At 36.7% G+C, this 14163-nt stretch overlaps 1 protein-coding gene across 2 annotated transcripts; it reads right to left on the bottom strand.

The window, feature by feature from the left end:
* Nucleotides 1-9751: 9751 nt before the first annotated feature.
* On the bottom strand, nt 9752-12978 carry LOC137731955 (FLX-like protein). 2 transcript variants are annotated; one of them, XM_068471224.2, is made up of 4 exons: nt 12788-12978; nt 10971-11542; nt 10413-10552; nt 9752-10328 (listed from the first exon to the last, which is right to left on the bottom strand). In XM_068471224.2, the coding sequence occupies exons 2-4, from the start codon at nt 11522-11524 to the stop codon at nt 10018-10020; spliced, it is 1005 nt and encodes a 334-aa protein (XP_068327325.2). In that variant the 5' UTR covers nt 11525-11542; nt 12788-12978; the 3' UTR covers nt 9752-10017. The 2 variants fall into 2 exon arrangements, with proteins under 2 accessions (XP_068327325.2, XP_068327327.2); XM_068471226.2 differs by having other exon boundaries at nt 10971-11466; nt 12788-12925.
* Nucleotides 12979-14163: the final 1185 nt, after the last annotated feature.

The raw sequence follows: 14163 nt of genomic DNA, 5'->3' as shown, positions 1-14163 counted from the left end.
GATTGAAGGTAATTTTTTTTGTTCTTTTCCTTTTGCTGTTTTCATTTTAGCTTGTAGCACTTAAAGAACCTTGTTGGCAACACCTCAACCATCCTTATCCATATATTTCTTTTGCCATCTAAAAATCCTACACGTCTAGCTTGAAAGAGTGCTTAGTAAGCACTACTAATGGTTGCCTTAGAAAGTTGACACAACGATCAGCACTATTGTTCGTTGGTCACTCTAGCATCTGTCACGTGGCAAGCTAGCCACTTATTGGCTACCACGTGTCACTTACTCATTGGTCCAACATGTAAATCACTTTAAAAATTCATCTTAGCTCTAAAGGTAACCGAAAAATGCTACGAACTCTTAATGACGTCCACTTTCATCTTTTTACCCCAAAATAATCTTTGAACTCAAGTAAATTTATCACCTATTTAAAAGGAACTAGAATTTGTAAAATTTATAGGCACTCCAAAGTTCATAAAAACACCTCTAAAATTTCAGTATCTTACATTCCACCGTCCTTAAAACAAGTTTCATCCTCGAAATTTACAATGCTATCCAAAAAGATGGGGATACTTCTTTTTCATTTCGAACTCCAGTTCCCATGTGGCTTCTTCAGTTCCATGATGTTGCCATTTAACCTTCACCAGAGGCACTTCCCAGTTCCTAAGCTTTTTCATTTCTCGATCAAGTATACAAATCTGTCTTTCTTCATAGGACACATTCTACTCCAGTGGCAGATTAACCCAAGGCATAATTTATTGGATATCGGGTGCACTCTTCTTTAATTGAGATATATGAAAAACATTGTGTATGTATGACAACTCTGGTGGCAAATCTAATCTATAAGCAACAGGTCCAATGTGTTCACTAATCTTAAACGAACCTATGTATATGGGTGCTAACTTCCCTTTCACCTCCAACCAGTTCACTCCTTTCTGAGGGAAAACCTTTAGAAATACAAAATTACCAACTTGAAACTCAAGAGGTTGTCTTGTCTCATCAACATAAGACTTTTGCCTACTTTGGGCAATTCTCAGTCTATCTTGAACAACCTTAATCTTTTCACTAATTTCTTTAATGATTTCTGTGCTAAGAGTAATTCGATCTTCATGCTCAGCCCAACACCATGGTGATCGACAAGGTTGTCCATAGAGTGCTTCATAAGGCGCCATACCAATGCTACTATGATAACTATTGTTATAAACGAATTCAGCAAGTGATAGGTACTTGTGCTATTTTCCACCAAAATCAAGTATGCACGTACGAAGCATATCTTCCAATACTTGAATTACTCACATTGACTGTCTATCAGTCTGCGGATGATAAATTGTACTTAAATCAAGGCGAGTTCCAAGCTTATCTTGTAACTTATTAGTAAGTCTGTCAACTATCACCCAAATACCATTTTGTTCTTTCTTTGATCTTGGTAAGCCGGTAATAAAATCCATCGTGATGTTGTCCCATTTCCATTCTAGGATAGGTAGTGATTATAGCATTCCAAACGGCTTCTGGTGTTCTGCCTTTACTTGTTGGCACACTACACATCGGCTAACATAAATAGCAACATCACGCTTCATACCTTTCCACCAATATTGCCTTTTCAAATCCTTCTACATTTTAGTACTTCCAGGATGCATAGCGAATTGCGTTCTATGAGCTTCATCTAGTACTTTCCTTTTGACTTCTTCATTTTCAGGTACAACCATTCGGTCTTTGTACCTCACACTACCATTTTCATGAAGCTTCTATTCATTAAGTGCTTCTCCTGAAACTATCTTCTGCCTTACTTCTTGTAGTTCAGGATCTTCATGTTGTTTCTGCACTATATGTCGCTCCAACTGAGGTGCTAGACTAAGATTCGCCAAATAAGCACTTATGTCATCATGTTGCACTTCTAGATCATAATCTTGTATTGTATCAAACATCTCTTTATCCGCCAACACTAGACAAGACCAAGTGCTCTTGGTCTTTCTACTTAAAGGATCAACAACTACATTTGCTTTCCCAGATGATAAGACAATTCAAAATCATAATTCTTTATGTACTCCACCCATCTTCTTTGTCTCAAATTCAAATCACATTGAGTAAATATATATTTAAGACTTTTGTGATCTAAATAAACATTGAACTTACTACCGTACAAATAACATCTCCAAATCTTCAATGCATGTACTACGACAGCTAGCTCCAAGTCATGTGTTGGATAATTTCTCTAGTAATTCTTTAACTGTCTTGAAGGATAAGCTACAACTTTTCCATTTTGCATTAGCACACATCCGAGTCCTTGTGCTGATGCATCTATATATATCTCAAATGGATCTTGGTTATTAGGCAATACTAACACCAGCGTTGTGGTAAGTCTTGTTTTATATTTTTCAAACGATGACTCACGCATATCGTCCCCTTCAAGACTTACTCCCTTTCTTGTGAGACGGGTTAATGGAGTTGCAATCTTTGAGAAATCCTGAACAAATCTTCTATAATAGCCAACCAATCCAAGAAAACTTTGTATCTCTGAGACACTATTAGGCTGCTTCCAGTTTAATACCACTTCTATTTTACTAGGGTCCACACAAATTCCATTTCTAGATATTACATGTCCAAGGAATTGTACTTGTGTTAGCCAGAAATCACACTTCAACTTCTTAGCATACAACTGGTTGTCCATTAAAATCCGTAAGACTATATGGAGATGCATTTCATGATCCTCCATAGTCTTAGAATAAATAAGGATATCATCAATGAAAACAATAACAAACTTATCCAAGTTTGGTCGGAATACTTGATTCATAAGATCCATAAATGCAGCTGGTGCATCAGTTAAGCCAAATGGCATGACTACAAACTCAAAGTGTCCATAACGAGTGCGAAAAGCAAACTTTGGTATATCCTCTTCCCATGCTTGTAATTGATGACAGCCAGATCGTAAATCAATTTTTGAGAAGTACTTCGCTCCATTTAATTGATCAAACAACTCATCAAGTCTTGGCAAAGGGTAGTTGTTCTTGATAGTCACAAGGTTTAACTTTCAATAATCAACACATAATCGTAATGTGAAATCATGCTTTTTAGCAAACAACACTGGTGCTCCCCTAAGTGCTCTCTCGTATGAAACCTTTTCTAAGTAAATCATCCAACTGCTTCCTAAGTTCCACCAGTTTAGTTGGCGCCATACGATAAGTTGCCACCGAAATCGATTGTGTTCCCAGTATCAATTTAATCTTGAATTGAACTTCTCCTCAGGGTGGTAATCCTGGCAAGTCTTCAAGAAATACTATAGGATACTCATCCATCATAGGTATTCTCTTTTCCTCTTCTCTTTTCTCTTTTGTTTCTGCTATGAGTGCATAACATAACAATGCTCTCTTCTTTTGTAAACAAGCTTTCAACAGCGGACTTAGGGACACAATCTTTTCATCCAATTTTATAATAACCTCTTCTCCTTCAAGGGTACACATCTTCAACTTTCTTTCCTCACAATCTATGATAGCACGATGCTTTCTCAACCAAACCATTCCTAAAATTAGATTGTACTTTTTCAGTTACAAAGGATACAAGTCAGCAGTTAACCTTTGACTATTAACCAGAAGGTGACACAAGTAATAAGTTCAATTAACAACATCCCCATATCTTAATGGAACACTTAAATACAAAGGTCTCGCTAGTGCCTCAGATTGAAATCCTAAAATCGATGCAAACTAGAAAGATATGAAGGAATGAGATGAACTTGTATCAAATAAAACATGAGCTTTAGTACTAGATATTAAAACCATACCGTCAAGTGCTTTATCAGTATTTTCTCCAGCACTACTACCAGACACAACAAACACCCTACCACCACTTCCAGATGCACGAGCCCCAGCTCCCCGGCCTCAATTTCCTTGATTTTGTCTTTGTGGGACACGTTGTTGCCTTGGCTAAGGATGATTAGGTTGTCGCATAGTTTTCATCCTGTTTGGTTGTTGAAAGTGATTTGGTGGAGTTGCAATAAATCCTGAAGCTTCTCTCTTTGGGCATTTATCTCTAGTATGTCCAAATTCATGACAATGATAACATTTAATAGGCCTTGGCCTTCTAAATCCATATCCACCACCACCACTACTCCCTTGTTCGTTCTCATAGACTTCTTAGTCATTTTTCTCGATCACGATCCTTCATACAGATTTTGATTCTTCTAAGTAAATAGATAATCTTGCTCTAACTCGTAGGCTGCTTGCACAATTTCATGATAAGTTTTAGGTCATTGACCTACAATGTGCCTTCAAACAGAGTCTCTAAACCCTTGTTTAAACTTAATTGCCATTGTTTTCTGATCATTAGCAATACCATCAGAGTACATACTCAACTCAACAAATTTGGTGACATACTCAGCCACAATCATATTCCCTTGCTTAAGATCAAGAAATTCTTGAATCTTAGTATGCTTCATTGCATCAAGAAAGTAACTCTTGAGAAAAAGTTGCTCAAAATCATCAAATTTCATCTATTCAATGTTATACTAAGCACGTATAGTACCCCACCATAAATTTGCTTCACCTTCAACGACATGTGAAGCTAGATTAACTTGAAATTTTGGTGGTACATGAATAGTTCTCATCTTCTTCTTAATATGTTCCAACCAACTCTCAGCTTTTTTTGCTTCAGGTGCTCCCCAAAACTTAAGCGGCTTATTTCATAAAACAATCGAGATAAGATGTCTCTCGATCATGTAAATGTTCTTCATTAGTGCGCAAATCAACATTTGTCGATGCTTGAAAAACCCTAAACATCTCAGCTATTTGTTGTGCATCAAACGGTGCCCTATTTTCTTTTGGACTTGTCGGAGGACTAGGCATCTTGTTAACATAGTAGTAACTGAAATGAAAGAGATTGAATCAACAACTCGTTCAAGATTTGACTTGACGACATATGAATTAGAAGAGAGACAACAAAACTCTATTGAAATGGATCAACCGTTGCTCTGATACCATTTTTCTGTCACGCCCCAAAAATGGGCATGTAACAGTGCCACACTCTATTAGTAACGCAATATTATAGTGTTAAAAAATCCAACATTGTAGCACTACATTCCCAATAGAACGTAAAGCTATTTTAGGGGAAGTAAAATAATTTATTTTTAATCAGTATGGAAGAGGAAATCATTTGGGTAAAACGAAGTTGACAAAAGATTCCTTTAGGACACAGGGAATCAAGCATATGTACAAACAAAACCAGTGGAAAGTCAATGAGCAACTAAGAAGTTGACAAGTAACAAACAATGCTTGTCCCGACTTTAGTCCAGATCGTCTATTTGTAGGTACACCGGTCTTGTAATAAAGTAGGGGTGAGCATCACAAACGCTCATTGCTCCCCCTTAGGGAATCCACCCTAGCAAGGTTTGAAAATAGTATACGACATTACATATACTTTAGGAAAATGATTGATGCACAACAAAAGCTTTGTTTAGTTTTGAAAATAGATTGTATGCTCACATAATTTCCTTTTTAAAAGAAAACAGGGATCCCAATAAATCGCTACATGCCTGATGACTGGTCTAATGACCAACTACCCCCTTACCTAGACTAACTCCGAACGAAATACTTCTGGTAAGGCGTAGCGAAAGTGTCCTTTAATGCTCTACCCTTAGATATCCTAGTGCCTCTCCTAGAAAGGTAGATCCCTTCGTAGTAGCCCCTCCGGAGGTTTAGGGGATCCAAAACCCAAGGTGGTCACTATGCCCTTTTCACTCTCAAGTCATCACTTTAATTTGTAGCATAAAATAACATGAATATCATGATATAAAACAAAACCATTTTTCCTCGTGGTTCTGTCACAGCAAAATATATGCAGCTTTCACTGGCATTCGTATATTTGCATATACATACATTCACAAAATTCCATAACTAGGGCAAGTGAGGATCCCCCTACCTGGTCTCCAGGCCAAGAAAGCAATATTTCTCAACAATACCTTGATTAAACGCAAGCACTACGAGGAATTGGAGTCCCTAGTTCAACAATTACAATATATCACTATATGTCCATATATAATGACTCAACTTTATTCCCATAACAACAATTATATCCAACAAGGACCATTCACTTAACCAGAATAAAAATCCTGTATTTCATCTTTTTATTATTTCAAATAGGTCCCAAACTTTCAGTAATTTACCAAATTACACCAAAACTGAAACTATTTTCGCAGTTTAGTCCCTGGTATGAAACCAGCGGTTTTGAGGTCTATTTTTCCTAGAATTTCAACATATATTTCTGCCGAAACACAATCCATCAATAGTACAACTTATTTGTTCCATACAAATGTCCTTTAAAGTCCAAATTCAAGTTTTTCGAATCAAACATCATATTTCTCTAAATCTCATTCATATGAAACTTGTACAAAATCCCAGCAATCTGATCATGTGTAAATCTTTACCTTAATGTTTCAGAAATCGTTCTCCAGTCATCAAATAGGCTTCAAAGCCCTCAAATAGTGCAAAAACAAGCTTGAAATCGAAGATTTGGGTCTAATTAGTCACAAATCCCAAACTGAACGAATTATTCAAACTTAAGTAATAATCCTCAAAATTTACCTTCGAACGTTGGGTTCAATTTACTAAGTATGTAGGCGAAAACCGTTCCTTAATCGGATTACTGAATTGAAAGTTATGAATTTTGAAAGATTGAAGGGAATTTTTTTTTCTTTCCTTTTGAGGTTTTCATTTCAGCTTGCAGCTCCCTATTTACACAAGGAGAAGGCGGCAGTTTCCTAGTGTGTTGAATAAGCACTTAAAGAACCTTGCTGGCAACACCTCAACCATCATCATCCATATATTTCTTTTGCCATCTAGAAATCCTACACGTCTAGCTTGAAAGAGTGCTTAGTAAGCACTACTAATGGTTGCCTTAGAAAGTTGACACAACCATCAGCACTCCTGCTTGCTGGTCACTCCAGCAGCTGTCACGTGGCAAGCTAGCCACTTATTGGCTACCACATGTCACTTACTCATTGGTCCAACATGTAAATTACTTTACAATTTCATCTTAATTCTAAAAGGTAATCCGAAAAATGCTACGAGCTCTTAATGACGTCCACTTTCATCTTTTTACCTCAAAATAATCTTTGAACTCAAGTAAAATTATCACCTATTTGAAAGGAACTATAAATTGTAAAATTTATAGGCACTCCAAAGTTCATAAAACACTTCTAAAATTTCAAGGTCTTACAGTACCCCTTTTCAATGAACCAAAAAAAAAAAAAAAAAAAAATTAGAAATCAACATATTCAAAATAAATGAAACCAAATAGAAAAATCACCGAAGATTTGAGATTTGAGATAATCAGAAAGAAGAAAATATAAATAATTTTATTGGTTTATTGTTAGTGGCACCTGCATTAGCCAACTCTACATAATAGTCACAAAGAATAAAATAAGTGACATAATTTTATAGAATAGTAGATATAAATTGGAGAGCTAGTAAAATGAATTAGGGCTAAAAGCACTGTCAGAATCCACTGTTGATACTTGAATTGCAAGAACATCTTTGGCATTCCCTCCCAACACATGATACTTCCCACCATTGGCCTTTCTAACACATAAAAATACAAAAATTGGATTCATTGTTTGTTATAAATTCTAAAGGATCTAACAAAAACTTATTTAATTCGTGGCTTCTTCCATTGTAATTTATATAGCATTTATTGGCTGCTATAGAAAGTAGTTTGTGATGTAGTGTAGGACAGTTTGTCCTTCCCCACCTATTCAGAGGATCGGTGGTTTGTAAGGATATCTAGCTAGGTGATTTGTAAGGATATCTAGGACATAATTGGAGCTACCAACTTAAACATCAATTTACAATATTAACATGCACATATAGCTGGAAATCTTGGATACAAAACTTTAAAACATAGATGAAAATATATTTAAGAATGTCGAACAACCACCAGTTAACCAATTTACTACTTTTTTTAGCTTGTATTTATTTATTTAGTGTTAGTTAGAATTATGACTACATGTGAACAATAAAAGCAGTTAGTTGTTAACGTGGAAAACATTTAGGCCCTTATAATGGTGCAGGCTGGAAAGGAAGCCACGAAAAGCCCAAGGGAGATTGAGAAGCCCAAGGCCCAAGAAGCATAGAAGAGAATACCCTTGAGCGCTATAGCCAACCGCCTACAAGTTGAACCTGACCAAGATTGTAAAGAGCTTTTCAACCGCCAAAAGCACTTGGGTAGGCTGACAGCTTTGTGGCACAAGTCTCTAGGAATAAGTTTATCCAAATGTCAATCAAGCCACGTGGTGGCCCTCAATTAGTGGCATCAATCTAAGATGGGACGTAAAGGTGGTCGATACGACACTCAGAGAGGCAGGGTTGGATAACCAAAGCCTAGTTGGATGCCCGGCCTGCATCACTTTGACATAATGCATCATTTCGGCTGAACACATGTCACTTCATCACCGAATGTTTGGTTGATAGGTGGAAATGTATCAGCATGATAGCCAACATATGTGGCACATTAAATGCCAAGTTGGGAAAACCTAAGGCTAAAATATTCATTGAGGGCCTATACAAAGGGGTGGGAACCTCTTGTATTTGGGTCGGACGACTGAAAAGAGATAGAATGCATGTATTAGCTGAGCGCTATTTTTAGTCTTCAAATCAATATAATTTGAGCAAAGCAGTGGATGTAGCCCTGTTTTAAGGAGTGAACCACTTAAACCTTTGAGTCCATTCATATCCCGAGCCCTCTAAAAATTTAGTATTTTAATTTGTTAACTTGCAAATTTTGAGCATTAGCATTAGTTATAGTATTACATCTCTCCTATCTAACTGTCTTCTTTATCTCCTTTGAATAGAAAATTTGCATCAACAAAAGTTGAAGTTCTACTTTGACTTAGTAGTCACTTAGAATGCTGCAGAAAAGAAGAAGAACAAGAAGTAGCCTAACCCTTTTCTACTATATTATAGTGGCAATGCTAGCTAGCTAAGAGCCTGACCCTTTTCTACTATATTATAGTGGCAATGCTAGCTAGCTAAGAGCCTAACCCTAACAGAGAATGCCAATTACTTTGAGAACGCGATAAGAGTTTAAAGAGCGCAAGTGATCAAGCAGCTGAAGGTTGAAACTTATAATACGTACAGAGATGACAGACAAGCCAGTAGTTCAAGGAAAGAAGTGGTCGGGATTACTCGGCATTCGATTGTGTAACTGAAGATCTTCTACGGTTGCAAAATCTTCAATGCGGAATCAGCATTGGCTTGATATTCACTTTCTTGATCTCGTTTCTGAGTTAATGATCACGTACAATGCATTTGATTTTTAGTTTGAATTCTGTTGTTTTCATAGTCTGGATGTTGCAAGCCACCAACAATATGTGGAATGAAGTACGTAAATGCAACATTTTGGGAGAAGGAAGACGGAGCTGAAAATCTTACGTATCCACACGGCAGAGATTGCGATGCATGGAAGAACGATCCAACCATCTTATGCTACAACTGCAACACTTGCAAAGTAGGGTTTCTTTCTTATTCCTAGCATCAATGGTGGAGGGCTATGGAGGATAAATCTTCGTTTTGGTTACTCACAGGATCACTTTGGGATTTGACAGCGGACATAAAAAGCCACCTACAGACGCTTTACGCCCAATCATTCCGGATAACACTTACATCCTCTATATTACCACAACTGCTGGCACACAGTTAGCTGATGCTTATTCCCCAAGTTAGGCTTTGTTGCTTTACCTTCCTTGGAGTTTCTAAGTTTCTAATAAGAATAAGAGTAATTCTGTTTACAATCAATATCTATATATTTACAACTACATCATTGTTATCACTGTAAAGATTGAAAAATAAATAGCTTGTGCATTAGACAACTTGTACAATTTTTTCTACTACACCTATCACTACCAATACTCGATAATTCTCTATGGAAAAAGCATCATTCAACTTACTACACAAACCAAAAGAAGAAAATAATCCCTTCAATCCTACGACCCGCACTAAACTTTCGCCTTATGCCCTGGAAACCAAAGGTCTTGTCCAGTATTCACTATTGAGAAAGCGCAGAATCATATGCACCTCTCCAAACAGCACCAACCCCAGAGCTAGGGGCAGCTGCATCAAGCGAGGAATCATAAGCTGGTCCCCAAATAGCACCACCAGCAGCAGTTGGGATACCTACACCAGCAGCTACGTTGCTGCTGCTGCCATATGGAACTATTCCATCTCTTGGTGGCCGAATACCGAAAGAAACATAAGGCCTCCCATAACCATCAAAATTCGCACTACCACCTTGGATATTACGTGGGAAATGCGAATCTGGATTTGTGTATCCACCAGTATGTGTGTTTGGTGCTAGAACTATTAGCAAAAGTATCAGAACGATAATCATCTAAAGAAATCTTTATCTGTTATCAATATGATATAGACAGGCATGAAAGTTACCATGTTCTCTCTTCTCAGAATTCAGGACCTCGTCACGCAACCTTTCTACTTCTCTAGCCATCCCAATTAGCTTCTTCTCCATTGCTTTCATTTGCACAACTTGCTCTGTGTTTAAATCCTTCTCATATTCAAAAGTAGAACTGTTTTGTACACACAACAGCTTTAGAGAATCAGGAGATCAAGTTGAAACCTCAGAGCCCATCCCAAATGATATGAAAAAATGAAAAACAAAACATAGGAACTGTGAACTTTAATCGAGAAAATATATTTTGGGCGAATCATTCAGCTAATTTGGTTGAATCTCTAATAACACAATGAAATGAAAATATGGAACTGCTCAAAACAGATTGGGAATATGCCATTACAACCTGTATAATGTGACTAATCCATCACTAAGGGAACAAACATACTTAAGAGTCCTATTTCTGAAATTAAAAATAGAAAAGAAATCGCACGGTGGCAATAATTGTCGATAAAGGCATGCATGAAAGTATATGGGTCTCACTATGATATAGGCAAATAGACTTGAAAGTAAGCTGCACAACTTAAATGACTCACCGCAGCCTCTGGTGTTCTTGCCTCAAGCTGTCAAGTTCAGCATTCAAATCTGGTAGTTTCTGAACATCCAGTCGAGCTTTCTGTAATTCCTCTTTGGCCTGTTGAATTTTAATGGTCAGCTCTTGTCGTGCTATAAACAAGCTCTGTGCTTCCATGTGAGCCTTTTGCAATTCCTTCTTCAAACCCTTACCAGCCTTTATGTCTGCTTCCCGTTTTGCAATCTTATCAAGCAAAACCCGGATCTGAATGTCACTCTCAGTCTGGATGCTTCTCATGTGTGCCTTGAGTCTTTCTACATCCTCCTCTGCAGCTACAAGATCCCGCCTTAAATCCACATGAGAAGCTGCCAATCTATTATTGTCTCCTGCCAGTTGTTTTATCTCTGCTGCTTGATATGCAATTTTATTTTCCAATAGTTCAGGATGGGGTAGTGACTCAAATGATTGGTGGCCAGTTGTAGGCCCTGACCCGGGCAATGGACCATGCCGCATCATACCTGGAGATTGAATGGGACGTCGCTCAAAAGATGATGGTATTTTTCGTCTCCCTGACATTTTTTTTCGAATAATTCCCTATCACAAAAACAAACGTCATCTGTGATTCAGTAAACCATGAAATATGCTGGTACCTTGTCTAAAAATAGAATATAAAAATAAAAAATAAAAAATAAAATTACTAGAAGCGTTACGAAGAAAATAGAACCACTGACCAGTGATAAATATAGATAGTGGAGACCTAAAAAAAGGAATGAATAATAGCAATTTTCAGAAATTTGACAATCCGTTTGTCTTATGTGATGGAGTAGCAGGAACAACGGAAATATTATAACCTTCCAAAACAGATACCCTAGAAAAGCACAATCAATCTGCACACACAACTCGTCAAATACTTGAATATACCAGAGCTCTCTCAACAATTTGTGAATAAGAATTACTACAGGTACTCTCTACTTTGTTTCCACTGAATCCAATCATATTAGACGAATAAAGCCCCAAATTAGAACTTCATAGTGATCATAATTCTAGTCTGAAATACATCAAATTTTCATTCATTTCTATAATTAGCAAAGGGGAGCACTATTATCGCTCCCCACATCTCTCCTGCACTGGGAGATCAGGATGAGAATGAAGAGCGCAAAGAGCACACCCATTTACAAATAAGATCATTCTCCCTTTTCTATCGACATTCAATGTACCACTCTATAGTGCCCATCCATATAATGAGTGTCTCATAATTTGCAGGTGAATACAAACCAAATTTCCTATAACTAGAACAAGTACACAACTGGTGGGTACGATTTTAATCAACGAGAGAAGTGATAATGAACCTCTATCCCAGCAATGCGAAAACGGCCAGAGTGTATCACATTGTTCCTAACATTATGCCAAAATTTGCAATCTCTCGTTCAAGCATAAAAAACCAGACAATGTAGAGAAGATACCAATACCCACACATAATTAATGATCAAATTTAAGACAATATCACCAACATCAAATGGCCTAACACCATGGGAGACTCTTCTTCCGATGGTAGCACCACCCCGTTTTATCTTCACCATTCTGACCATCCCAATCTTGTTTTTGTCTCAAATGACCAAACACCATGGAAGAAGAGTCCCAATTGGCCTAACAACCCCTCTTGAGACATTTTACATTACCCAAATCCAAATATGATCAAATTTAACTTCAACCCTATTTTACAACTCAAGAGTAGAAAGAATCCTTCATACGTAAATTATAAATCATAGGGCAGAGAAGCCTCAAATTCAGAAATTCAAGCCAAAATTAAGGAGATAGAGAGATATTAAAGATACTTACAAAACCCTCTCGGATTTTTGGTGAGATCGAGTGGGTTATGGCGCTGCGCTAATGGCGTCTCTGAGTTTTGACCTCAACGACCTTCTTTCTCTATTTGCCCTCTGCTTTTGCGTTCTGAATGGTTATTCACAGTAATTCAATTACGAACTTTTTCTTTGGACGAAGAAATTTGGGGGGTGTGCGGGGGGTGGTTACTTTTTCTTTGGACGAAGAAATTTAGTGGGTGGTTTGTGTGGGGGTGTTGAATAGTGAATTTGAGGGATTTTAATGAATTTATAAATTTATGGGTTTTGATGAGATTTTATTTTCCAGAATTTATGAATTTTCTTATTTGATTACAATGAAATTGAAAACGAAATTTGTTATTTCAAGCTCTCAATCATAGAAATTAGAAAATGACATATATTTACATGGAATTTAAACATGAGAATTCGAAGTCTCAAATTCCAAATTTTTTTTTTATGCGGAAATTTTAAATTCCTTGTTTATAAATCCAAATAAGAGAATTGGTACGTGTTAATTTATAAATTTTGACTTTTATCTAAATTCTAAATTTATTTTTCTAATCCAAACATAGTGTAATGAATCAACCAATTCTATTTTGTCCCTTGAATTAAAAAAATAATAATAATATTAAGGTATTTTTCTTTATCTCGTTGTGTTCTGCTATTTAGACATTTCCTTCTTCCTAAAGTAGTAATATCTCTCATATGTAAGGGTGCAAGTTGGAATGTAATTTTCAATTCCTGTTAAAAAAAATTATGTGAATCCAAAAAATTTGGAATCCGAATGTTTTGAAGAATTGTATGGAAAATTTGAATGCATTTAGACACTTCGAGAATTCCAAATTTCAAAACCTGAAAATTTTTGTCACTTCCAAATCATTCCAGATCATTCACTAGACTTATTGCTATTGATTCAATGATTCCTCTAGGGAGTGGTCAACGAGAATTAATGATTGGGACAAACAAACTAGTAAAACAACATATATAAACGTAACGAATGTATCTCCATTGGAAAGGATTTCTCCATAATATCCATGAATAATTGCTCCTGGATTGGCTAAAATAAGGCTTCATCGACCTTATTATGAAAATTGACTTGCTCTTTGCTTTGTTATTTTGCACATTTGTTATTATTCTATACAAAATGATCCCACCTAATTCACTAATTCATGGGAAGCTACGGTTAATGGGGATGAACTTTAAATTCGTTGACAATATGTCTACGTTGGTTCAAATCCAGCTCACCCCAATAATTTGCTGATCCACCATGAAAAGATATAATATAACCCATTTATCGTTCAACAAAAATGCTTGATCCCCCAATCCTACGGAAGAAATCAATTTTATGATATATCTATACTACTATTTATT

Source organism: Pyrus communis, chromosome 16 (assembly GCF_041283825.1).
Source record: "Pyrus communis isolate YQ-2024b chromosome 16, ASM4128382v1, whole genome shotgun sequence".
NCBI classification, from domain to species: domain Eukaryota; kingdom Viridiplantae; phylum Streptophyta; class Magnoliopsida; order Rosales; family Rosaceae; genus Pyrus; species Pyrus communis.
Note: the sequence above shows the minus strand (reverse complement) of the source record. Positions and strands in the feature narration are given on the sequence as shown.

Bases quoted from the DNA above. Each gene is read 5' to 3' on its own strand.
- LOC137731955 (XM_068471224.2), bottom strand. From the start codon at position 11,524: ATGTCAGGGAGACGAAAAATACCATCATCTTTTGAGCGACGTCCCATT. The intron at 10,553-10,970 runs GTGAGTCATTTA...TGTACAAAACAG, and splicing joins CAAGAACACCAGAGGCTGCG to TTCTACTTTTGAATATGAGA. The intron at 10,329-10,412 runs GTAACTTTCATG...TTTTGCTAATAG, and splicing joins TTCTGAGAAGAGAGAACATG to TTCTAGCACCAAACACACAT.